Genomic DNA, 25,958 nt, shown 5'->3' on the forward strand with positions numbered 1-25,958 from the left:
AAATAAGAATGCAGAGTCAAATGACTGACTATGGCGCTCAACGTTTGTTACTGTGGTTGTGACGTTCTGCCTAGGTGCTCCACACTGACATCTTCTGGTACAACATCCGCTACCAGTGTGTTTCAATGATTGCTACCGAGTAGGCCTACCGACAGATGGCGCTGTGTCAATTGAAGTTAAAATAAGTGATGAAGGAAGTAAAACATTATAGACGAAGAAGTGATGGTCGTAACCACGTTTGTTTAATGTTTGCAGTGCATATGCGTCGTTAGAGATGAAATAGCTTTTTAAAAAATATGCCTTCTTCGATATTTAATTTAAGAATGTAATTGAAGAAGACGAGGCTGGCGTTGCCATTCACTGTTTCATTGGTTCGGTGACAGTGGTTTTCCGACTGTAGTTTGTACTGCTGAGTTATGTTTCCCGAACTGAACGCTATATTGAACACCAGCCCCGACAACTTTAAACAGGTAGGCCTACTGTTTATTTTGACATCGTAATCATTGTTTTGCTCTGAAGCGTCGTTAAACGAGGGATTAGTATACCATCAACACATGGCCGAAACATGTATTGGTTTGTTAATTTAATAGGCAGCGTTATGTCGGCCCAGTTCATCTTGATTACTAAACTTGATCGTGATTTGACGTTTGACATGTATAACAGGGAGAGTTGATCTTGGTTTCTGATAGACGGGCGGATGCCTCTTTCCTTGTCCATCATTTCCTCTCCTTTTATCTGAGGGGTAAGTAGTAGCAGTAGTAGTTGTACAGATTAATTACAACATTAACAACATTAATTATGCTGAAATTGTAACAGTTCAGCAATAGTCGGTTCTGCATATGTGTAGACACTTCTAACAAACACCATTTGTATTTCAGCGGGCTGCAAAGTTTGTTTTCTGGGCCTGGCACAGTCCTTCAGCCACTACAGTGCTGTCAGCCAGAGATTGGTATGTTATTTTGTTGTTTGTGTTGTGATGTTATTAGTGTCCAATGACCACTGTTTTCGTTGTGTTGTATACACTGATAATACACAAATCTCAACGAAGTAGGAATGACACAGATGACTTGTTGAAGTAAACATCATGTAAAAGCAATTTAATGTATAGGTTTGTGGTGTTTCTTTGAATGTGTGTCCAGGGGGTGAGTCTCATCCAAGCTAAGGAAAAGGGACAGCTTCTATTCCTGGAAGTGCTAAAGGAATCCTTGGATGTTTTGCTTCAGAAGACATCTAACACCGAGAGCCAAGCACTAGACTTCCTCAGGTACCAAATGGATCTCTTTTAGAATGGAAACTTAAAATGCTGACCCTCTTCAGGGACCCTACTTTTTAAAAATTAGAATTGGGAATGCATTATGTTGAATTCGACATGTATTATACAATGTTTTATTAAGACTGATGTCACCTGCAAATGATCCAATTCATACTCTTATTTATATAATTACATACGTAATTATATAAATAATTACCAGAAAAAAATTGCCTGCTCTCCATATACACTTTTCCCTCTCCCTGCCATTCTGTCAGAGATCCGGCTGTCGGCCTGCGGGGTCTGTATGACTTTGTCCGGGCCAGTGTGAGTGATTCTGGGGCCGCAGGAGAGGACGACGACGGTGGTGGTGGGAAGGTGGGGCGCTGGGGACCCCCGGTGCTCCTGGTGGATGACCTCACCATGCTCCTCAGTCTGGGGGTCAGTGTGGGCTCGGTCCTGGACTTCAGCCATTACTGCTTTGTCACTGTCTGCTCCCAGCTCAAGGTTGGACTCTCTCTCGCACACACACTCCGTCTCTCACTGTCTCTCTATCTGTCTGTTAGTCTATCTCTCTGTCTGTCTGTCTGTCTGTCTCTGTGATGTCACTGGTGTTTGAACAAAAGGTCTGTCACGGCAGGGAAACATGGTTACGCTGGTCCGCTGTGAAGACGAGGACGAGGATGGTGATGAGGAAGGCTCCGAGAGGCTGCTGAAGGGTGTGACCCACCAGTGTAGTCTCACACTCCACGTACAGGGTCTCCCCACCGGCTTCTGCAGGGACATCCATGGACAAGTGAGTGGGGAGATTTGTGAATTCAAATGAGCATTTAGCATTTCCTTTTTTAGTCATACTTGGTTTCTAGTTTCCATAGGGATTGTAGGTCTTGGTTGTTCTCGGCCTCCAACTGTTAGTCGCTTTAGATAAAGGCAAGTGTGTAATGACTAAATATGACTGTAATACTGAAGAATGTGTTCCTATATAAGGCTTAGATTCAAGTGATAACCAAAAACTTAGTTGTGATGGTTGGGAGAATCATGGAAGACTTTGAAGTTTTGTTTAATTGTATTAATATTCTTTTATTTATTTCATTGGTTGATGCTGTGTTAAATTGATGTGTATTGTATCGTTGATACTGTACTAAAATCTGTATTGGTCAATTCTGTCCTGTTTTTTAGGTTGAAGTCTGTTGGAGGAAGACTCAAAAGGACAAGCCATCGAATCAGAGGAAACTTTTTCAATACAAGGTCCACGATAAAGGAGCCTCATTCTTTGCCCGTGGGACATCCAGCGCCGTTCTCTAGATGTTAGTTTGTTTGACCGTAAGCAACACACCTCTTGGCAGAGGGCAGCCAACCATCTCCTTTGACCCTTGTTGGCGTTGGCCAGCATATGTAAAGTAACCAGAGCCTGAGAAATTGTTTCTCAAAAAGAATGATCCACAGGAAAGAACATGCACTTGTTTATCAGCCTATATTTGAAGTAAGCACAGTATAGGAAAAGCAATTATAATCTTCTTCCAAGTGGCTTGTTTAGCTAACCCACCCTGAAAGGAACATAATTAATATTAAACTGCATTAATGGACAATTTGGTGGTCCCACAAGCATATTAAACTACAAACATTGATTGAAATACTTTGCTGACTTTTACACTTCTTTACAGGGTGCAATATGTCCCGTTATTGACCACAGAATCCATTGGGAGAATTTGCTGCAAACTTATCGTCATGTCATCAATAATTAGAAAATGATTGTAGAATATATTTTGAGGTTATCTCTAGAGATTGTGCATGGTTCAGATGGGAACAATCGACCTTCCAAGCAATTGTTTCACTAGGTTACCCAGAATGTTGCCAAATGGTAAAGTACCATTGGATTATGGCAGATGCTAATTTCTTTACCCTGTGGGCAACGTTTCTTCACATTATAAAAAAAAAAAATCTATGAACATTGATATAAACTGACCAATTTATTTGGAAATTAAAAATAAAATAAACAGCATAAGAACACCTCATAGTCTGTTTGTCAATGAACCACTAGATGTCGTCATAACCCAATGTACCCACCGAAGGATGAGAGGTCGAAGTGGAGAGGTCTCCTTGGGGATTTGACAACCAGTAACTGATGTAAGCAAGTAGCTGTATCGAGGCAGGCACCTGATAGTATCTAGATACATCCAAAAACCAGCGGGCTTTTTCTGGATCTTCCGAAAGGACAACAAAAAACAAAAGGACTGCGGACCAAGACAGTTGAGTGAACCACGTGCAATTCTTCAAGGCCAGTATGTTTACATGCTTAGCTCCTAGCAGCTTTACCTTCACATTCGCACTAACCTAGCTAGCCTACCTAGCAAAATATAGCACGCAGGACTAGGACATAGAAGAGGTATAGGGTTACCGTAGCGCTTGAAAACACCGTAAATTAATGTTTACATGACGGGAGCCACTGGGTGGTCAGGAGGGTGATTCACAGACCCCCTCTATCTGCATCATGGTACAACTAAATCACGCTATTGAATATCGCTGCTAGGCGCTAATCATAGGCTTGCCAAACAACATTGGCATATTGCCGTGTTTTCGTTTCTCTGATTTGTTCAAAAGTGTGTATTGGACTCGTTTAACGGCTAGCTGTAGTCGCTGTTTACATTTATGTGGATGATAATAAAGCCAATGTGTATACTTGGGGAAGGCAGTGTAGGTGGCTAATATTAGCATGTGTCCCTGTGGCGTGACGCTACTTTAAGTTAGGTCCTTATTGCTGTTGGTCTGCAATGTGCCACAGGAACATTGTATTGATTCGAGCTGTGCCGATGATTAGAAAGAGTAGTGGGTGACGTCGCCTGTGAGTTAAACGTATAGTTTATGTTGTGGTTTCCTTCGGGCAGGTGCCGTTGCGACAGAGTTGCATCACCCATGCAGGTCTCCACTGGTGTAGTAAACTGTGCAGTGTTACATGTGTGTTAGTGTAGTTCATTTGGTCAACACACGGCCTACTGTATAGAAGAAGCATACTGTACAGAAGCCTACTTTATAGAATCTGCCTGAGCCACGTCCGTCCACTCTCAACCAGAATCAAACGAAGAGTTTAAATAAGGTTAGACTTTAAGTTTTATTTTTTAAAAGGGAACATTGTGAGACAATTTTGGAAACACAATACATTCATTCTTCTTTTATTCATTCATTTTTATATTTTATATATTATTTAAGTATTTCCCCGATTGTCCCTTCCGCTTACAGTCGTTCCTCTGATAAAACGCCTCCGGCGTACTGTAATGTCAATATTGAACCGTTGTTAACCATTTTTTGAGAATGACAAATAATAACGATAACGACAATGGTAACTGATTGACAGTTTGGTTCCTTTCCCGCTGTGGTTGTGTAGTTGGTGATGCAATAGCCCCATAGGTTGTTTCTATACTGTTTGAACCAGTTGGGAGTCTTCATAATACCTGTGTACTTGACACATCAGACATCAGCCACAAAGGCATTTACTTTTAACAAGCACATGGACTTGCTTTCGGATGCAGACTCAGCTGCTGTACTACTGATGTTGCTGCAGGCTTTGACGGAGGACCATCCTCAGGAAAGCTATTTCAGTTTAAAATGTATTTAATGCCAGGGAAGGCTCTAGATATAGCGGCCATGGAATCTATAGGGCCGGGAGATGCGTTCAAGATGGGGATACTGGGTAGTGTTGAGAAGAGGTAAGGCAGTGCTTGGAATAACTTGATGACTAACATGAGTAATAATAATATATTTTAATTAGTTGTGGACGTAGTATGGAATAACTAGTTTCTTGACATTATTTTAGTGTATGGAGTGCAACTCTTTCTCTTGCCGTTACCTTGTTGGTTTGTGGGTCCACAAGCATTAATCCCCAGGCTACTTGGTCATGCAGAGTTGACCCTTAATCTACTTCTGAATAGAATTTGGGCTTTCTAATGCATGCAATTCTCTTCATCAGATGGTAGATTGTTGTTTCTCAGCATGTCGTTTCTTCACATTGGTTGGCGTAGTGTTTAATGTTCTCTGGAATACCTTGACAGATCTACCTAATAGGCACTGCTGGCCCAAACCACAGAATAATGCCAGGCTAATGCTACGGCTGGAGTCTTTGATTAGAAGTCGTTGCTTTCAGTTTTTTTTGCCAGGGCATGGCATTTATCCTGAGCCTTTATTCCTCTGGCAGGACTATGCTGTCCATGCCAAAGACAAGGAAAACCAAAAACAGTCACACTTTTAATGTTGCATCTCCTAGACTTCACAACAACCTGCCATAAGAGAGGAAGATGAGTTTGAATGTTCGTCAAATGTTTAAACAAGTCCATGTTTAAATATACTTGTTATTATGGTTTTTGAATTTCTTAAATTTTCCCTTTTACCACCATATAACTATTAATGGGAACCACTTTTTTATTGAAAAAAGTACTATAAAACATAGTATTCTTATTATTATCTGTCCTTTTCATTCATTCCACGCAGCGAGGGTTATAACATGTTATTGATCATACCATATTGTGCAGCTTCAGTGTAAGCTAACCCTGGCATCCAGTGACACAGTGGTGTAGAAGTGAGCTCTCCGCAGCAGACTGCTGTGTGCAGCAATGCCTGAGAATGAGCTGCGTGCTGCATGTGGGTGGGAGCAGAGGACAGGGCCCCGAGTCATTTCCGATCGGTTTAATCCCGGATTAGTTTACTAATGGTGACACTGCCTGTCGGTGCACCTGACGGATGGAGCACATTATCACACCAGACGTGACGGAGACCACCGCGCACTGTCGACCCTCCTTTCTGATTGCTCGACTCACACGGGACTAGAAGTTACTTTCCGCTGTATCTGGGCGACCTCACCCCTCACCGTGGGACAGTTCAGCTGAGGAAGGACTTACCGCCCAAAGCTCCCGCGTTGTGAACCATCTGCGATGGCTATCGCGTGTGTCAGCCTGGTGCGTTCAACGCCGCTGGTTTTTATAGCGGCGGCCCGAGAGAGCCACAAGGTCGGGTTCCACATGGGGAATGATTCTACCAGGGGTGACAGGTGAACAGCTATGCACCCCGCCTCACTGCCATGGGGAAAAGGGGAGCTCTATGCCAACCATGAGGTACCAGCGAAGGTTAAACAACCCAGGGCTGCCGGCTCCGCAGCGATCAGGGGGCGCAAGCAGTCGTGGTTCAGGGAGCTGGCCTGGGTTAAAGTGAGCAGGTATGATCAGAAAACACAGGCCAGCCTCTAGCGTGGCTCGGCGTATGGTCGCGTACTCCCTGGCGTGACGTCAGTGGGGGCAGTCTTTTAGGGTGCAGGCCGACCGAGCTGGTTCCTTGGCAAGCTAAACAAATATGTTGCGGCTATGTTGACCGACACGTGTCACAGTGGTGATTGGGCTGAGGGTGATCAGCCTTATCTTGGCCAAAGGTCCAGTGTAATTTCTAGGTTAATTACTGCATGGGATTGGCTCAGTAATGATAGCGTTGGCAGAGTTGGTTGTGGAAGTGCTTGTGCATGTGACCTACATGCACTAACAATCAACACTGGTATCCTGGAGTGTGGACTCAATGCCATTTATAACGGGAATATTTATTAATGTCTTAAAGTTTCACGCATTGTCAATGTGTTCCTGTACCTCGCTCTGGTTCGGCCTGACACTCTCTAGATAGACTTCTAGCCTTCACACAAACACATTTCCCTGCTTTTTTCTAGCCAAAGATAGCTTGCTACTGGAAGTGTTGGGAACTCCTATGCTAAACAATTGTCCGATCATCAAAGACATTTTGAAACTTCTATTGCCACATGATTGCCTGCGTTCTCAAACAACATGGATTGGGTCTATTGGATAGATTGTGGCTTCTGTGTCATAGACCTGCAGCAGCGCGTTTGCTGTGTTTACTGTTCGACTACTCTACAAACTCACTCACTGCCCAGTTGTATTTCAGGTGCCAGAATAGAAGTGGTCATGACTCATCATTCTTCTGGTGTTGAGATGTTTGTGGTATGGGGTGTGTGTTTTCTTTCCTGGGGTGTGTCTGTGTGTGTGTGTGTGTGTGTGTGTGTGTGTTTGTGTGTGTGTGTGGGGGTGTTTTTACCTCTGTCTAGTCGTGGCATACATGCTGTTTTTACAGTGCTTTTTTACTTATGAATGAGCGCTGTGTAGTACCAAGGCATATGGGATGTATGAATTGCTTTTATAGGGAGGAGCACCGGTGCCTGTGCTGTTTGTATGTTTCTGAACTTGGCTAGAGTTCATAAACATGTTTTGGAATTCCACGCCTCTGGGAAAATTAACCAATGTGGTTGCAGTCTTTGGACTGGTACCGCCCACTTTTTTGGGAAGAAAAGTTGTTATTGGTGCTGGCCCTGGGTCGGCTGACCGCACGTGTTGCAAGGTATGGACTAACCTTAGAGCTTGCACAAGCCTGCACAAACTGAATTTTCGGCCATGTGAATTCCAGGAAATTCCCTACAATCAAAGGCCTGTGGTTTTCACATTAGACAGTGCCATAAATGTTCTGGAACGAACCAGCGTGGAGCTGGAGGGTCATTCACCCCTTGCTAGCTATGTAAATAGTGACACATTAGTGTTTGAATAGCTTTCCAACATGCATGGCTAGAATTCACCTCCCTCAGGATTAAACCACAGACGTTTCAAAAGTAAAAGTAAAACACTTGTGATTGGTTGGTCGATCTGTTGATATTGGTCAACCTGGCTCGGGGGCTTTGGTAAACCTGCTCCTTATAATATTAATTATTATTATTATAATAATAAATGTATGTTATTATCCCACAACAAAAGAGTTAGCCCACCACCGGACATGAGGCATCATACGTGCATTGTGTCAGCGGTTCTCCAGTTTGCAAACGTCTGTGATGTGCAGCAGTGTACTTTGGATTAGATTCCAGTTTTGCCCATAGTGTGGCACACAGGTCGACAAGCCCCTGGCTGCGAAAGGATGGAGGCCTCACAATCCATCCAGACACCCCCTCAAAGGTGCCGGCCTCCTCAACGGACACCAAATCAAATGTGATGCCCCCCCCTGAAGTCCCGGTCATGTGGAGCTAGAACACTCTCTTTCAGCAGCTGTGAACACAATTAGTACAGTCAATCATTACTGCTCAATGCACTGCGTGTGGACACAATGCCTCTACAATGGGAAATAAATGTCACATTGACCTACAATATTATTCATACCACACTTCCGCTGTCTACCGGATTTATCTTCTATATCACTGGTACATTCATATTTACTACTGTAATAAATAAATCATACCCTTATCCTTCTCTGTGGACTTTGGGCTGAACTCTTAATGGCGAACGCCTGAGCAGCGAGGTCCGGTTGGCTGGGCTGGAAGTTCCTGCGTCTCGTAGTATGTCTTACAGGCAGCTGAAAATAATTAAAGGAGTATGTTATGAATAAAAACGCGTAAAGTTTGAGTAAAAGTAAAGACACTGACATTTTTGAGGAAGCCATCCTTGATCCTGTCACAGAACCACAACCAGCCTATTATAAAGCAGTTCATGGTTATTAATCTAGTTTCCAAAGGTATTGCATTCAAACATGTAAACATGTAAAACATTTCCTTGCTTCATCTCCATCCGGACAGACATTTTAATGGAAAGTCATTAGAAGTTTGTAGCTTGCAGGGCACAGACACATTAAACTAAGCATAATTTCTCCATGTTGAGTGCATTGTTGGAAGATGTTTGGTAAATGCATCCACTGTGGATTTAAGTGAGATAAGAGAAAAGGTGACTGTAGTCAAGCTACGCTGCATGTTGTTTGAGATTTAGGATTGTGTACTAAACTCTTAGTACACACTGGCTGATCATAGTCAAGATCAGCCAGTCAACCCCCCCATGAATGTGTGTATGTACAGTATACTAATGGTGCCTTGTTAATCAAGTTACTGATACCCCTTGGATATTATTATAATAAATAGTTGAAAGAATTGTACTGTTGTATAAGTAAAAGTATACTGTGTATACTTTTATGATAACATTATTGGGGAACTTCTCAAGCATAAAACTGCTGGAAGTTGAAAAATCCTGGTAGGATCCAGTTCCTGGTAGTTTTCTGTGCTGCCCAGTGCCCACGAACAGTCGTGGACCTGAAGATCCACGGCAATTTACAGTTCTGTTAACTGACGAAAATCCTACTTTGGCCTTGCCTTTTCCCTATAACGTGAAGGGACCTTTTTAGTGTCCTCTAATGTAATATAATGTAATTGAATCAAGTGAAATCCAAACCTAAAGCCAGGACAGGGTGCTGAGTAAGTCATCTTTCACCGCTTGTGTCAAATTAATATGTAAATGTTAAATGTTTCAAAGCATTTATTTAAAAGAAGCAACAAAATACAATTTTGTGATGCGTTCTAGCTCAATAAGATTGACATTGAGATTTATGATTATTTTGTAAAATCTATTCATCTTAAGATATCTTGACGACAATATTATACAGTGAAGTTGAGGTGGAGAGAGAGGGATTAATAGCTTATTAGATAAAGAAGCACTTTAGTAACCACTACTTGCAATACTTTTATTATTATTGCATTGTTTTATTTTATTTTATTATTGTTCTTGCAGTGGGACAGTCACCACACTACATTCTTAAATATATTACAATGATCAATTTATTTATGTATAATATTGATTTGATACTTTTCATCGCCGATACATTTTTCAGGAGGACATATCTATCTCGGCAAACTGTAACTAGGGATGCACCGATGTATCGGCCAAAATGTGTAGCATCAGGAGGTGTAAAATAAGAAATAACCGACCTGTAACAACAGCATAGGATGATGATTATTGCGTCGGCCAAGGGATTCAGATCCCTACCCGTTAACAAAGACTCCACCTCCGCAATCTGACGGGCCGCTCCCTGTTCCTCTGCAGGTCCTTGGATGCCCCGCGCCGCGTCTTCCCCGGCCGCGCCGCGCTCCCCCCCGATGGCCGGCAGCTGACCCCGCCCCCCAGGATGACGCTGCGCGAGCAGCTCAGACAGAAGATCTCAGCGGCCTTCTACCACCATGGGCTGTTGTGTGCCTCCTACCCCGTACCCATCATCCTCTTCACCTCCGCCAGCATCCTCACCTGCTGGTAGGCACTTCACCGCCAGCGCCATGCCTCTACTCATGCTTAGTGCTCAAATGTTTTCGACCATGGCTATTGCTACTGTTGCGGCAATTACTACAACTCCTACCATGGCTACTGCTAGTGCTGTTGCTATTGCTAATGATTGTGTTGTTGCTATAACTACTACTTCTACTCTTGCTAGTGCCATTGCTGCTGCTTATGTGTTGTTGCTATTAATACTACTATTGTCAGTGCTCTTGCAACTTATATTGCTATAGCTTGTCCTATTTATGCAACTACTTTCTTTGTCATTGCTGATGTGGTTGCAGTTGCTATTACTTCTACTTCTACTATTGCTACTGCTACCGGGATGCTAGTGATACAGTTGGTAATGTTGATAGTGCTAAAACCGTTGCTATTGCTACTGCTTGTATTGAGTAATTTAGATGAATGAAGCCGGACCCAGGGCATGCCAGGGCAATAGGCATTTGAGTTCAAGTTGCACGTTGGGAGTGTGAACCCAGTTCCTTTCAGTTGGATTTGATTCCCAGCTTGGCTCACGTCTGTGCAGAGAGAGAGTGTGCGTGTGTGTGTGTTTGTGTGTGTGCGTGTGTGTGTGTCCCATTCAGAGGGCTAGAATAGGCTCCAGGCCCCTGGCACACTGACCGATAATAGGTGGCTAAGTAAGATGGATGGATGAACTAGATGAATGCAATGCTTTCCACGCATTGTGGCGTGAAAAGTCAGGTTAAACCTGTTAAGAGATGCATTTGTATGAGAGATGGAGGCTACATCCCAATCTGAGGCAGTAAACACACACTCAATGCATTAAACATCAGATTAGAAAGCATTCTGGTCCTCATAAATTACGCACAGCTAATTAAAGAAGTGCTTCGGACGGAGGCGCACACACACACACACACACACACACACACACACACACACACACACACACACACACACCCATATACACACACAGACGCACACACACACACCTTTGCATATCCCCTCTGCTGTAATGTCAGTGAGGTGGTGAAGGGTGCAGGGGGGGGGGGGTGAACAAAAACTGACTGAGTGGGCTTGCGGGCTGAGCGAAGGATAGCAGGGTGCTGGGAGATAGAGAGACACAGGGGGAGAGAGTCCCCGTGAGAAGGTCAGTGCTGCCCCTCCATCTGCCTGTCAGCAAGGGGTCATCCAGCGGACAATGGAGTCCTTTGTGGATATACAGTGGAGCGACAGGATCCCTGGGGAGGGGTGTGTATGTGTGTGTGTGTGGGAGGGAGGGAGGGAGGGAGAGGGTATTTAGTTGGAAAGATAAGAAAAGTAAGTGAGGGAGAAAGAAAGGAAAAGTGGGAGGAGGTGACGGAGTGGAGTACGCAGTGGGAGAGTTAAGAGTTACATCAGCGCATCAGTCACTATTCACGTATTTCCACTCTGACCGCTGTACTTTACTGGAACTCAGAACTAACAAACAAACAACAGAGAGAGGGGGGGGAGTTAAGTAAAGTACTGTTAAGGCCAAACTAGGGGAACCGGCTGCAACAGGAAGGACTTTGCAAAGTTTGTAGAAAGTGTATTGGAAATGCATGTAATAACTACAAAATAACACAAAGACGGCTGAAGTAAGACGTACAGCAAAGCTGAGATGGAGATGGCATCATGTTCCACTAATGATCCTTAATCCAGCTGCCTCCTGGCAAGCCAATCAGCAAGGACCACAAGCACAAATCCAACCAATGAAACTTGAATGCACTTTAACTTAAAAAACTAAAACAATGGCACACAAATACACAAACAGGGAGAGACATTAATACAAACAACTCCAAGATATGACCATGCGTCATTACGGAAACACACAGGTTTGCCTGCCCTGGCTCCCCACACAGTGGTTGCTGCTCTTTTAATGCACTGTTTGGCACCAATGTCTGGAACTCTAATCAGATATGATATTTGGCCTTCTAAGTGAGTAGTGATTGGTAGTAGTGATTTCTACAGTAGGACATTACATTTTTTGTTAATACAACACTATCCTAAAATATGAGAAAAGATTATACTTAATTCATCCCAGACAGTCATTTCGGGATGCAACGTGTTTTCTAATCACTGAAGGAAGGCCTTATCATGGAAGTCCATAACAAGCTTAACTGTAGCTAAATGGCTAAACTCAGAGTGATACAAGGGGCCTGTGCCGGTAACCATCAGAGATAGGACATAGTTATGAAACACTAATATTGACTTTAGACTACAACTCCGTTACCTATAACCTAGGAAGTCTGAAGGCAAGCTTTAAATGTACATTGTACATTGATATTCAAAGTACATTTTTACAAGCTAGAGCCTCAGTGGTATGGTAGATATGGGGAAAATGAAAATATCATATTTTATAGTCTGTAGCAATATAGCACATTTGCTTAATATTTGAGGAGTAAGGAAGTTTATATGGATAAACAATGGAATCCCTGTAGGGTCATGGGAGACGTGGCTTAGCATGCTTGACTTCTAATCCCTGTTCTCTCTTTTGTATTCTTCTCTCTCTCTCTGTCTCGTTCTCTCTCTCACACACACACACACACACACACACACACACACACACACACACACACACACACACACACACACACACACACACACACACACACACACACACACACACATCTATTTGAAACATACAATAATCCAAAATGACACACACACACACACACACACACACACACACACACACACACACACACACACACACACACTCTTGCCTAATCCTGCTGAGCTTTGTCTTGTCTTGTAGTGTGTGAGGTCATGAAACAGGTTTCACTTGATAAAATGTGGTCATTCTGGTTGCAACAAAAAACACAGATTTTCACACGCACATGTTCTGTGCCCAGTTTGTTTCATAGGAGCCGGCCCATTCTCCGGGGGAGAAAGAGGGGTGAGGGATCATGTGGGGTGGGGGGATGGGGAGTTGTCTCTTGAGTTAATACTTAATTTGGCAACAAAAGCCCCCAGAGGCCCTGGTTTCAGGTTCTCTGAGGAGACTGTGTTCTGGTCGGAGGGGGAATGTCATTAGCACAACACAGGTCTGCTGTGCGTTTCACTACACAAGATAGAGTGCTGTTTCGTAACCATACCGGTCTGTCGGTCTGTCTATGTCACTTTGTGTATTCAATGTTCAAATCGGACAGTTATAGACTTGCAAGTTTGGCCTGCAGCCACTGTTGCAAGTTGAAGGCAATTTTGTTGACCCAGTGTAAAAAATAAACAATAACAAAGTGATTTAAAATATAAAGCAGCACTCTGCTCCAGTTTCCTAGACTGCAGCCTGTCTGTCTAAATCGAACTGTATTCTCCTTTTTGCTCTGTCTGGATGGATCTCCAGCCACTAAAAACAATTCAACAGATGCATTTAAAATGCATATCAGTGTAAAAAATGACATATTTAGATACATTTTACAAGCATATTATGTACATTTGCACTGAGACTTGTGTTTTTTTGACAAATAACACTTTTAACAATATTTACATATTCTTCATATGTTTTTATTGGTGGAGGGTTATTCTTATTCTCCCGTCACACACACACACACACACACACACACTAATGGCTGACTGTTTCTCTGGTTGCGTTCAGCTACCCGTTGTTGCGGCTGCCGCTGCCGGGGACGGGCCCTGTGGAGTTCACCACCGCCGTCAGGGGCTATGGCTCGCCTTCCCACAATCCTCTGCGGGACCCTGTTGAACGGCCCGACTGGGTAGGTGTTCAAAATGTCAACTCTCTAACTCACACACTCATGCATTCACGCACTCACACACGTACTCATGCACGCACACAGGCACACACACACACACACACACACACACACACACACACACACACACACTCTGGGATGGTTAAACAGAGGCGCACACACACCCCCTGTTACAACAACTGAAAGCTAATACATTCATACACACGGTGAGACGCACACACACACACACACACACACACACACACACACACACACACACACACACACACACACACACACACACACACACACACACACACACACACACACACACACACACACAGTCTGACTCTGAGATGGAGGCTCATCCATAATAAAGGAACATGTCTTCTGGCCGCCCGGGTCTCGTCTTCCTGCACCGGCCTGCTGCTGTTAACGTCTCCTCAACACGGATCCTCTTCTCTCTTAATTACCCTATTGTTCCTAAAAGCCTCTGTCCAACGCACAATACATACCGTCAAACTACACACAAGCTAAACACAAACATAATACTTTAGCAGGTCAGTAGTGCAATCATTTGAATAGCAAATATATGTAAGAGTACCGGTAACTAGAAAATTTGAGTAAATCAATAATCATCTCATACAAAACGTTGGACTGACAAGTCAAATTATTGTATGTAGAATGAAAAGTCTGTATCTGTATGTATTATCCAACAAATGTAAATGTGTGTGTGTGTGTGTGTGTGTGTGTGTGGTGCAGTACCGGGGCCCACCGGTAGCCTACATCCAGCAGGTCCTGGTGAAGGCAGCAGTGTCTCCCTGGGGCTCCAGCCTGCTCCCGGTGGACGCCTTCCGCCCGCCGCTGGGACAGGTGTTCACCCTGCTGGAGGAGATCAGGAACCATGTCCACTCAGACAGGTAGCCTTGTGGGGACTCTTGGAGCAGTTCGTCCTTCCTCCTCTCCTTGTTTTGTAGGGCTGTACTCTAGTGTGCTGGAACCTGACTGGGATCACCTCTCATTTTTCCCAGTTTTCATGAACATTGTTTTGGTTTTCCAGTCTTTACGTGAACACCACTTTTACCCATTGCGGATTTTCCCATTAGTAAACCCCTTAAGATTGCTTTATTCCAATTGCGAATATCAAATAACTTTCCAACTTTAACTTGGTTTGACATGATCAATACGCGATTGATCAAGCTACAGTTCTTGAGTTATAGTTGCTGTGATTTGCGTGCTTGTGTTGCATACAATCACGCCAATCGAATGCATACAAAACAGGAATGAGTTCAGTAAACATGCACAGCTCGAGCAGATCTTCCATTTAATACGTTGGTTTATAGTTAGATCTAACATGAATTAAGCCCAATTCTACTCGTGCAGCATTAGTGCTCCTGTAGTCATTATTTTTGGTTTCCTATGATTAATATGTAATGGAATCCCTGTAAGAAGCCTCTCTATGTGGTATTCAGTAGTTCTAAAGCGCAAAAAAAACTACCTGCGATTATCATATCAGAGTTGGTTGGGTCGGGATGGGATTTACACATAAGGATACACACTTACAGTGAACCTTGTTCTTTTTTCTTTTTTTTAATCTGTTTAAAAAAATCATTGAAACATTGAGCCAAGATAAGATACAGAGACATTGCTGACTGCAAACACTGACCTTATCTTAAAAACAGCAACAACAAACGTGTAGAAGGTATGTTATCGGCATACTTCCTTGATTTGAGGAATGTTGGGGTCATTTCTTTTATCAGATCAGATGGTTCTTTCAGGCCAACATTATGCAACCACCTCTAAGACTAAGCCCTCCCCAAAACACCAAGGGAAGAAACCTGGAGAAGGAAAACACAAGAGGGATCCCTGCTCCCAGGGACCGTGCAATTAGTGCCGAATAGGCAGAGATATAATGCCTGCACAAAACAGATCAACCAGCTGCTCTCCTTTTAATATCTGGACCTCTAATCGACCCATCCTCCTCCTTCTGCTCCTTCTCCTCATCTTCCCGGGGCCAGCTCTGGGGTGCAGAGTCTGGAGCACTTGTGTCTCCAAGTGACGGACCTGTTGCCGGGGTTACGGCGGATGCAGTCGGTCCTGCCGGAGCATGGCTGTCTGCTGGTGTCCCCCGGCAACTATTGGCAGAACCAGCAGGAGCTCTTTGACTCGGACCCTGACCTCCTGAAGACCATCCAGAAGCACGAGCCCAAAGGCCTGCACACCTCGGCCACGCTGAGAGGTAGGAGGAGGGGCCGGGAGAGGAGGGAGAGGAAGGGGGAGGAGGATGGTGAGGTGGTAGAGGAGGAGGAGGAAGTGGGGGGAGGAGAAGGAGGAAGGTGAGGAGGGTAGGAGAAAGAGGAGCAGGAGGAGGAGGGGGCGGGTTTGAGGAGGAGGAAGTTGGGGAGGTGTAGGACATGGGGAACAGAGCGAGTAAGTTGGTGAGTGGGAGGGAAGTTGGTGAGGGAGGGAGGAGGAATAATGGGGCTACATCACCTGGACAGAGGCAGCCGAGGAAGAGAGAGGACCCAGAGGGAGTGATGAGAGGGAAGCAGGAAGCAGGGCTGCTGGGTTAGAGAAGTTAGCCTTTAGGAGCTCGGTGTCAGCAGAGTGTCTCCTATTCATTATAAATGTGCTGTACTCCAAACATCTCAGTCTAGCTCTTCAACTGTTGTTTCCAGAATTTCTCAAACAAGGTAGTTTACAGAGCAATATTAGACCATTTTGAATAGCTGACAAGTTGGAAGATGTTATAAGATAAGCAATATGATTGCATCATATGTATATAATATAATATATCATATTATTGATTTAATCCATTTCTAGCCACTGGAAGCACTTTTTTTAAATGTCTCATTCACAATTCACAAATCCATCTAGTGGCAGTGTAAAGTCAAGATGCCATGCTAGTTGTCAGCGTGCAACTGAGTTAATTGTTATTTGCAGTATTTCTAAGGAACCGAACAAGCCACCTCTTGAGCTGGGCACCAGTGCTCAGCAATGAGTGAATCTTAGAAGCGCCTGGTAACAATGTGTGTTGTGTCTGTTTTCAGACCTGCTGTTCGGGGTCCCGGGGAAGCACACTGGGGTCAGCCACTACAGCAAGAAGCGGGTGGTCACCTACACCATCACCATAGCCCTGAGCACCTACGACGCAGGGTATGACACGCATTCATTCACTCATTCACTCACTTACACACATACACACGCAAGAACTCACTCAGAAAACATACCGTACCCGACATAAACAGAGACACACCCACATACTTTGGGCAAACTCACACACAGAACATACCGTACAGACCATACACAGAGACAGACATATAAGAGACACACACACACACACACTCTCACACTTTTGGCAGTGAACTGACAGAGTGCTATATAACATGAATCATAGTTACCATTGCTCAGTCGTTAAGAAATGCCTCCCAGCCTGGCAGCATGCCAGGTATCGGCTGCTGTCACATGCTAGACAAATGGGTCAGTGTATGAATCCCATAAAGCCGTCACACTCCGTAGGTCATCTGATAGGTGTGGGCAGTGCCTTACTCATAGCGTTTCTATTGTTCTTGTGGATATATCTAGCTATTTACTACACACTCATTCAGCAGACACGTTTATCCGAAAGCGACAAGTGTAAACAGCTATATGTCATTAATGAGCAGGATACAACACCTGGCTCAAGCATGCCTACAGGTCCCTATTGGGCGTTGCGTATCGAACCCAGTAACTTTCAACTTGGAGTCAACTACCCTATTTTGCTCGTTATATTAATATATTAAAAGTGTGTGCGATGTGTGTGCGCAGCTTCTTGGGGAGCCTGCGTGTGCGGCTGAAGCAGCTCCACCCGTCGGCTAACTGCAGCCTGGGCGAGGACCACATGGTGCACGTCCACTTCAAGGAGGAGATCGGCATCGCCGAGCTCATCCCCCTCGTCACCACCTACATCATCCTGTTCGCCTACATCTACTTCTCCACCCGTGAGTCTCCCTCAACGCCGCCCTCTCACCAGCTATGTGTCGCTAGCAGAGAAGGCTTTGCTTTTCTTTAGGGTCCAACGTTCTCAATAAGGGCGTTTGTTTCCCGATTATTCTTTGGGAAAAAAATTACAAAACAATACCTTATTCTAGCCTGTGACTTGATCACTGAATGGCTGGCTGGATGAGTCTTTGCTTGATCGACTGACTAGCTTGAAAACATGGGGTCTGATTGGCTGAGACCGGCTGGCTGAATAACTAATTGGCTGGTGGGTAATAAATTATCTGTTTGGCTGGCTGGCTAGATAATGAGTTGCCCGATGAACTTGCTGGCTTTCGGCTTTGTTCTTGGCTTTATTTTTAACCACACAATTCTGTTTCAAAGAGTTTGAATGCAAGCTTGTGTGACAATTTTTTTTGGTCAGTATACTTTTCTTTAATTATTTTCATTATTTTGGACTGTACAACAGAAACCTCCAGAATTAACCCCGGCATCACGTGTGTGTGTTTGTGTATGTGCGTGCGTGCGTGCCAAGGCTGTTCCTGTCTGGTACTGGGATAATCCTCATAAAGGAACAATCTCTGCCACTATCATAACTCCCCGGCTGGCAAACCAGCCGCTGGCCAACACAAATATTAGCTCCACATGGGCTGAGCTGCACACACACACACACACACACACACACACACACACACACACACACACTGGTTGATGAGATTTAGTTGCTGCTATTTGGCACAGTCACTTTTCCTGCCTTATAAAAAGTGTTAAGGGGCCCCTATTTTACCACCAGCTGTGATGCCAACCAACATCACACCTGGTGGTAAAACACTTCATAATAGTTCATAATTGAATACATTAAATTCCTTGTAGTTAATCCTTATTGAGGAAAGGGTTGAATGTCGTTTCCTCTGAATGCCACATGGTCTGCTCCCTCCTAGGTAAGATCGACATGGTCAAGTCCAAGTGGGGCCTGGCCCTGGCTGCTGTGGTAACGGTCCTCAGCTCCCTGCTCATGTCTGTGGGGCTGTGCACGCTGTTTGGCCTGACTCCCACACTCAACGGAGGGTACGCAGAAACACACACACACGCACGCGCGCGCACGCATACTCACACACATTCACGCACTCACACACACGTGTAGCACACTCACAAGCACATACACACACATACAAACACACACATATTGACTCACCAACACATGCGTGCGCAATCATGTGATTTGATTAAAACATACACACACACATAACACTTTTCAGCACTTTTTGTGTGTGCATTGCACACTTTATGTGCAATTATGGAACTGTTTGACATGGCTTGATTTGCAGTGACAATACTGTCATGGTTACCTGTGTTACCCGCGTTACAGTGTTATGTATTTCGCACCCGTGGGATGTATTTTGCACCCTTCCCACCGTCAATGTTCTATTATTATCTAACTATAATTAGAGGAGTCTCTGTATACATGTTTGTCTGTCCTACGATTTTTTCAACAACCGGGGGGGGGGGGGGGGAAGGGGAGGGGGATCTCCCGAGTCTGTGTGGAGATGGCTGGTTTATCCTGTGCACACACGGATTACTCAACGTGCAACAGGTGTGCAGCCTCACTTAGCCCCAGAGTCCAATCAGACTCCGCCAGGTGAGGCTGCCTAAAGCAGCCATCATCCACACACACTCCCACTCTCTGGATGAGCTGGATGAGTTCAAGCACCATCATTGAAGGCCAAGCCAGGCACTGGAACGGGGCGCTTTCTTTTGAATTGAATAGCTCTAATCCTAGGGTGCCATTTCATAAATACTTGGCACAATGTTCAAACCACCGTATTTGTACTCTCATACCATAGCAGCCGTGTGTCTTGGGGAACTTTGAGGCAACATTGAAGTTCTGTCAATACCGTGTCGGATTCAGACCGATGGGGGGGATCTGAACGCCACTGACGTCCACGCAGCAATCCTATTTGATATGTTTAGTTTTGCCTAATAACACAAAGGTTTCGAATGAATTGATCCGCTTTAAAATGAAAAAGGAAAAACACGATTAGTCGACAAAATCCCGATTCTGCAGTAGTGGTCTCCCCCTCTCCGACAAGGAAAGATCTGCACTGTGCGATTCCTTTCGTCAACTATTCAAATATGTTTTCAGAAAACCTTGATTCAACGATTAATTAAAGCTGGAAATAATGTATTCAACAATGCCTGACATGTCCTTCAATGCAGGACAGGGTTAAATATCAGGACAGTCTCGTGGACATCAGGACGAATGGCAAACTCTACAAAGACAGGCCGAAATAATTCAACCTAAATAAACACGATACAACAGTGTAACCGGTCACCGTGGTGTTCTCCGGAGACATTGAAAATGTCAACACCGTTGCGACAGTAACTGACTATCTTTGATAACCGGATAGCGTTAGGTATAATCGTAGCATGGTTAATCATTACAGCATGTAGGTGAAGGGGCATCATGATAAAAGTGTCCCCTGGGAGGAAGACTTCAGGGATGAAATACTCTTCAACTGCACTCTGTCACTAAGGACACAAGTCAATTCCTCAGCAAACAAATGATGGGAGGGCTTCACCTGGAATTTCCCCCTTCAAAGCCAATCCCCCAGAAAATACAGAATAAACGGCACCTGCACAGTGAATTCATCACGGCACGATGAGCCGTCATCTGCTGCCAGATAGAGCCGCTGTGAGCCCGATGCGAGGTGCGTTTTGTTTACATTGCTAACGAGCGTGGCTGATGTAACGAGAGGTTAAGTGAAGACGTCTCTCTGGTCGCCTAGGCGACTACGGCTGCCTGGTTACACAACTTGTTGGATGCCACAGTTGACATACCTGGATTCTCCACCTACCCACTGCAGATGTATGATACTGTTTGTTTTAATCTGTGAGCGCCATCACTGACATCCATCGAAATAGAGAAACATGTACATTCTGTTCCGTTCTGCCTTCCTATCACCTGTGTGTGTGTGTGTGTGTGTGTGTGTGTGTGTGTGTGTGTGTGTGTGTGTGTGTGTGTGTGTGTGTGTGTGTGTGTGTGTGTGTGTGTGTGTGTGTGTGTGTGTGTGTGTGTGTGTGGTCTTTCTGAATTTATTTCTTACTTGAACAGGGAACAGTTTATCCGACTGTAAATTCCCATCTTACCTATGTGTGGGAGGCTGCTGTAGAACTAATGTTTGTCACTCTCTTTCTCTGCAGGGAGATCTTCCCTTACCTTGTGGTGGTCATCGGTCTGGAGAATGTTCTGGTGCTCACCAAGTCTGTGGTGTCTACCCCTGTTGACCTGGAGGTCAAACTACGCATCGCTCAGGGTTCGTTCTGTGTGTGTGTGTGTGTGTGTTTTACTTAATCAATAGTAAATAATTTCAGTTATTATATCCCATTAGCCTTTAATTATCTCTAAAAGAGAAATAATCATGTTACTTCACTCACTAATAACAATGGCAATAAAAAAAATTTATAATACAAAAATGCAAAAGTTACTTTTACTGCCTTGACCGTTATGATGATGATGATTTATAAAGAATTACCATCTGAGTGATAAATATTCATATCCTTTTTTCACATTGTGTCAGCTTGAATGATAACTTGTGATTTGGCTGGTTAGTTTAATTGTTAGTCTCATCATTAATGGCAGGTGTTGATTGGTTGATGTGTTGCCAGTTCTCCATAATGACAGTTGTTGATTGGTTGCTGTGTTGCCAGGTCTCAGTAATGAAAGCTGGTCTATCATGAAGAACATGGCTACTGAACTTTGCATTATTCTCATTGGCTACTTCACACTGGTCCCGGCCATTCAGGTACGTCTCATAGTTCAGCACACAACAAGTCTTTTACTACTACTGAGAAGAAATCTAAATTTACTACTACTGAGAAGAAAAAATCTATAATTTTTGATAATCCAAGACATGGCTTTTACGCTTTTTATGAATGCACACCATTAGCAACATGGTAATACAAATTTGATTGAATCAAATAGATTTTAGTTAAATCTAAAAGAAAACTGGGAGTATAACAAAGTAAATTGACATCTGCTACATATGAATCTGTTTATTGATTTTTAAACAACACAACCATAGCCTACAATCCCCAAGTTCAGCAAGTGGCGTCTGAAAAATAACAATCAGACACTAAGTGTGTACTGGATGTCATGTCACACACTTGTGTGTACGTGTAAAGGTCAAAAGTTGATGGTATGTTGTGTGGTTTAGGAGTTCTGCCTGTTCGCTGTGGTGGGCCTGGTGTCAGACTTCTTCCTGCAGATGTTTTTCTTCACCACCGTGCTCTCTATAGACATCCGCCGCATGGAGGTGAGAACACACGCACGCACGCATCTGTTGCTAGTGAGGAGAGAGGTCTCAAATCTAACCCGGTTCTCCCCTGTTACACACCCACACACCCAGTTAGTTTGAGCTACGTTTTGTTCCTCACTTCTAATATTTGTCTTCACAAACACTACTTTGTCTGTTGTCTTTTTAACTAGTTTTGTGTTCTCTGTCATGCATTTTTGAGGTATTGATCACACACCAATTCCCCAATAGTGCACTACAATGAGCACTGAGCTACTCCCACGGCACAGCTACCGGCATGACATGGTCTTAAAATGTGTCACATTTCTTATTTATAGCCCCCCCCCCCCCCCCCCCTTGAAACCTCTACCGCTGCATTACTGTAGGGTGTAACTCACTGGTGATTACCTCCCCAAGCAGTTGAACACACACACACACAATATCTGTCTTTGAGGGGGCCTTCAACGTCCACAGTAATAGTCGAACACTGAAACTGGAATTACATGAATTGAACGCAAAATAGTGGGTTCTGTCACTGTGGACCACTTTGATTCAATGAATCCGGAAACAGCACACATGCACTCTTCAACGCTGCACTGTGGATGGCGATTTGCTGCAAAGAGGTGCGTAAGCACCCATAATAATCAAGCAATGTATATCTGCCACATGGAGATGAGCACTAGGGATCTTTAGTTTCCCAAGATTTGTGTTTAAATTAGGGATGCATCGAAATTTCGGCCACCAAAAATTTTCAGCCGAAAATGGTCCAAAAGCGCATTTTCGGCCGAAACACTTTTATCACCGAAACAACACGGCCGAAACAGGAAATTGTGATGACGCAAACAAAAACCACGGCCAGCACACGCTTGTCTGGATAAGCGCCTCTGCGCCAACATGTCTGCGGTGTGGGCATATTTCAATATATCTGAAAAAGACCCACGGATCAGCTACAACCTTGTTTTCATCCAAACAAGCCGTCTTTAGCGACGGCTCACTATGAGACAGCTTCTATGAGCTGTCGGCTATCAGCCGCGAGTTTAGGGACCGTCCACAAAGTGCAGACAACTTCTATGAGCTGTCGGCTATCATCCGCGAGCTTAGGGACCGTCTGCAAAGTGCAAAACGGAAAACAGTGTTGTTGTTTTTTCAGTGCTAAATAAATATTTTTATACTTTTAATAATTGTAATTGATTTATTCTTTGAATTGCAATGCCTTGATTTTAGTGAGGTTAGTACACAGTCATAGCTATAAATGCAATGGTAGGCCTACTAATAATTGGCATAATAATTTATTTCGGTGTTTCGGTTTTCGGCCTAGAATTTTCATTTCGGTGCCTCCTCATTTTCGGTTTTCAGTTTCGGCCAAGAATTTTCATTTCGGTGCATCCCTAGTTTAAATGGCAATAACATTGCATGTGCTTACGACCCAGTGAAACAATTTTCCACTGAAATGAGCTGTCATCATAGGCAGAGAGGAATAGATCCTTTATAGTGTAGCCTGAATATTTGATTGAAGCAGACGCTAGCTTATGCGCTTGGATTCATCACCAGTGCTTTTTCAGATTTAGCAATCTTACCAAAGATATCTTTATTTTAGTTATTTTCGTTTCAAATAGAAGGCTTAAAAGAGGATTATTAAGCTATCACTGTCTCAACATTCCACTTGCTCTCACAAGCTTTCACACACACACACACACACACACACACACACACACACACACACACACACACACACACACACACACACACACACACACACACACACAGATGCACTTCCACACAACCTGTAACAGCAGCCTCCTTGTCCGGCCCACGCAGCTCGCCGACCTGAACCGCCGTCTCCCGGCCGAGGCAGGCCTCCCTCCCCCCAAGCCGGGCCCCCTGCGGCCCCGGGAGGCCCCCCCTCCCCCGCGGCCTTCCCCCCACACCATCACCCTGCAGACCCCAGCCTTCAGGAACTTGCGGCTGCCGAAGAGGCTGCGTGTGGTCTACTTCCTGGCCCGCACCCGCCTGGCTCAGCGCATTATCATGGTAAGGGAACGGGGGCGGGGCTCCAGGATCTGTCCTCTGATTGGTTGATTGGTTTGGATGAGGGACTGGTTGTGCTTCTCAATAATTGGAAGCTATGAATGCAATTATGTGCAAAGCAAGGTTTAAATTAGGGATAGGTCAGAATATTCGATTATTTGATTATTCGTTCCCGAGGGTCAAGCCGATTTTTAACATTTGGACCGTTAACATTTTTTCCCATTTAAATAAACAAGAATTAACGGACAGAACTAATGTTGGTTCTGTAGCACTATTAGTTTTTTTTATTATTATTAATCATGTACAGAAAAACAATATACACAATACACAAGCATAAATATTAATATATATATGCATACAACACAAACACTGATCACTATTAAAGTGATCCATGCCGATGATCCATGGCTGCCTTTGTGAATGTCGGCACACTTCACTGATTGTTCGACCATGAAAAATTTGAGTTATTCACATCTCTAGTTTAAATGGAATCTCTGGTAGTATGAGGACTATCCGGTTTCAAACCATTCCCAAACACGTGCATGAGTGACGCTTGACTGTGTTTACTGGGGGAGCGATGGGTTGAGACTTTCACCTTTGACAACTGATAAGTTGATAAGCTGTTACATGTGCTTTGGTGTGTTGTGTGTTTCTGTGTGGGTGTGTGTGTGTGTGTTTGTGTTGGGAGGGGGGGGGGGAAGCGAGCTCCTCTGTGGAACGCTGTGCAAATGTCAACATTGATGTCCTGGCAGAGCGCCAGGGTCTGTTGTACTTGGAAAGTAGGAGGCAGATTCAAAGAAATTATCACCAGAAGTCACCACTCGTTTAAAGCCTGTTACCCTATAGTAGTGCTATATAAATTAGTGCTATATAAATAAAGTTGCCTTGCCTTACCCAACGTCTTTTTCCAAGTGGTCAGGAGCACTCTCAATGCACAGTATAAATAAGTAAGGATCGGCTTTCATTTCTGTTCCTTGTCGTATCCCATCGCAACAAACAAACAGATCAGTGGATGATCCCTGGATGATCAAACTGTCTGTCTGTCTGTCCTTGAGATGAGTTGTGTGTTATCGGGGCCCCCCTTGAAAAGTCAACCACTCGTGCCACCGTGACCTCAGTGTCTCACCGACTGACCAAGCCCGCCCGTGTTCTCAGGTGGGCACGGTGATCTGGATCGGCATCCTGGTGTACACGGACCCGGCCGGCCTGCGCACCTACCTGGCCGCCCAGGTGTCGGAGCAGAGTCACCTGGGGGACCCCGGGGGCGGCGGGGGGCTGCCCCCTCACCTGGGCGGGGTGGCCCCCGTCTTCCCGGGCGGGGACCCCGCCAAGGCCCTCAGCGTGCTGCCGGCCCGCGAGGCCACGCCCTTACCCGAGAACCAGTCCCAGCGCCACCAGGCCCCGGGCCGGGTCCAGGAGCAGCCCAGGAGCCCCCCCGCCGCCGCCCAGGTGCCCTGGGGGGCGGAGGATGAGGAGGGCTGGAGGAGGCTGTCGTTCAGACACTGGCCCTCGCTCTTCAGCTACTACAACATCACGCTGGCCAAGAGGTGGGTAGGCCATGGCAATAGGACCCCCCCGACCGGGGCACACCTCCCCTGCCTGTTTTCGTTGGTTTTCATTCACT

General features: G+C 44.7%; 2 protein-coding genes across 8 annotated transcripts in view; both read left to right on the forward strand.

Annotated features, from left to right (window-relative positions):
• The first annotated feature begins 229 nt into the window (after positions 1-229).
• elp6 (elongator acetyltransferase complex subunit 6) lies at positions 230-3,259 on the forward strand. 2 transcript variants are annotated; one of them, XM_084471436.1, is made up of 7 exons: positions 230-470; positions 664-742; positions 879-949; positions 1,140-1,264; positions 1,528-1,756; positions 1,890-2,045; positions 2,429-3,259. In XM_084471436.1, exons 1-7 carry the CDS (start codon positions 417-419, stop codon positions 2,552-2,554), a joined length of 840 nt encoding a protein of 279 aa, XP_084327562.1. In that variant the 5' UTR covers positions 230-416; the 3' UTR covers positions 2,555-3,259. The 2 variants fall into 2 exon arrangements, with proteins under 2 accessions (XP_084327562.1, XP_084327563.1); XM_084471437.1 differs by having other exon boundaries at positions 1,528-1,690.
• A 128-nt stretch (positions 3,260-3,387) lies between these two features.
• scap (SREBF chaperone) overlaps positions 3,388-25,958 on the forward strand; it is a 35,989-nt gene continuing 13,418 nt past the window's right edge. Inside the window, exons 1-13 of one of the 6 annotated variants that reach the window (XM_084471515.1) lie at positions 3,388-3,527; positions 10,138-10,341; positions 13,940-14,060; positions 14,799-14,956; positions 16,055-16,275; positions 17,087-17,192; positions 17,844-18,016; positions 18,956-19,082; positions 21,216-21,328; positions 21,723-21,817; positions 22,229-22,327; positions 24,125-24,337; positions 25,490-25,881. In XM_084471515.1, the coding sequence (XP_084327641.1) occupies positions 10,220-10,341; positions 13,940-14,060; positions 14,799-14,956; positions 16,055-16,275; positions 17,087-17,192; positions 17,844-18,016; positions 18,956-19,082; positions 21,216-21,328; positions 21,723-21,817; positions 22,229-22,327; positions 24,125-24,337; positions 25,490-25,881 (1,940 nt within the window). In that variant the 5' untranslated portion in view covers positions 3,388-3,527; positions 10,138-10,219. Of the gene's footprint in view, positions 3,532-4,848; positions 4,954-6,204; positions 6,288-6,381; positions 6,453-10,137; positions 10,342-13,939; positions 14,061-14,798; positions 14,957-16,054; positions 16,276-17,086; positions 17,193-17,843; positions 18,017-18,955; positions 19,083-21,215; positions 21,329-21,722; positions 21,818-22,228; positions 22,328-24,124; positions 24,338-25,489; positions 25,882-25,958 lie in introns of those variants that run through there. The other 5 variants (XM_084471516.1, XM_084471517.1, XM_084471513.1 and 2 more) reach the window with 5 other exon arrangements.

This window comes from Micromesistius poutassou (genome assembly GCF_964030765.1).
Source record: "Micromesistius poutassou genome assembly, chromosome: 8".
In the NCBI taxonomy this organism is placed as follows: domain Eukaryota; kingdom Metazoa; phylum Chordata; class Actinopteri; order Gadiformes; family Gadidae; genus Micromesistius; species Micromesistius poutassou.

Excerpts from the sequence above, each read along its gene's own strand:
- elp6 (XM_084471436.1), top strand. The coding sequence starts at position 417 with ATGTTTCCCGAACTGAACGCTATATTGAACACCAGCCCCGACAACTTT. Across the intron at positions 471-663 it reads GCCCCGACAACTTTAAACAG|GGAGAGTTGATCTTGGTTTC; the intron begins GTAGGCCTACTG and ends CATGTATAACAG. Across the intron at positions 2,046-2,428 it reads GCAGGGACATCCATGGACAA|GTTGAAGTCTGTTGGAGGAA; the intron begins GTGAGTGGGGAG and ends CCTGTTTTTTAG.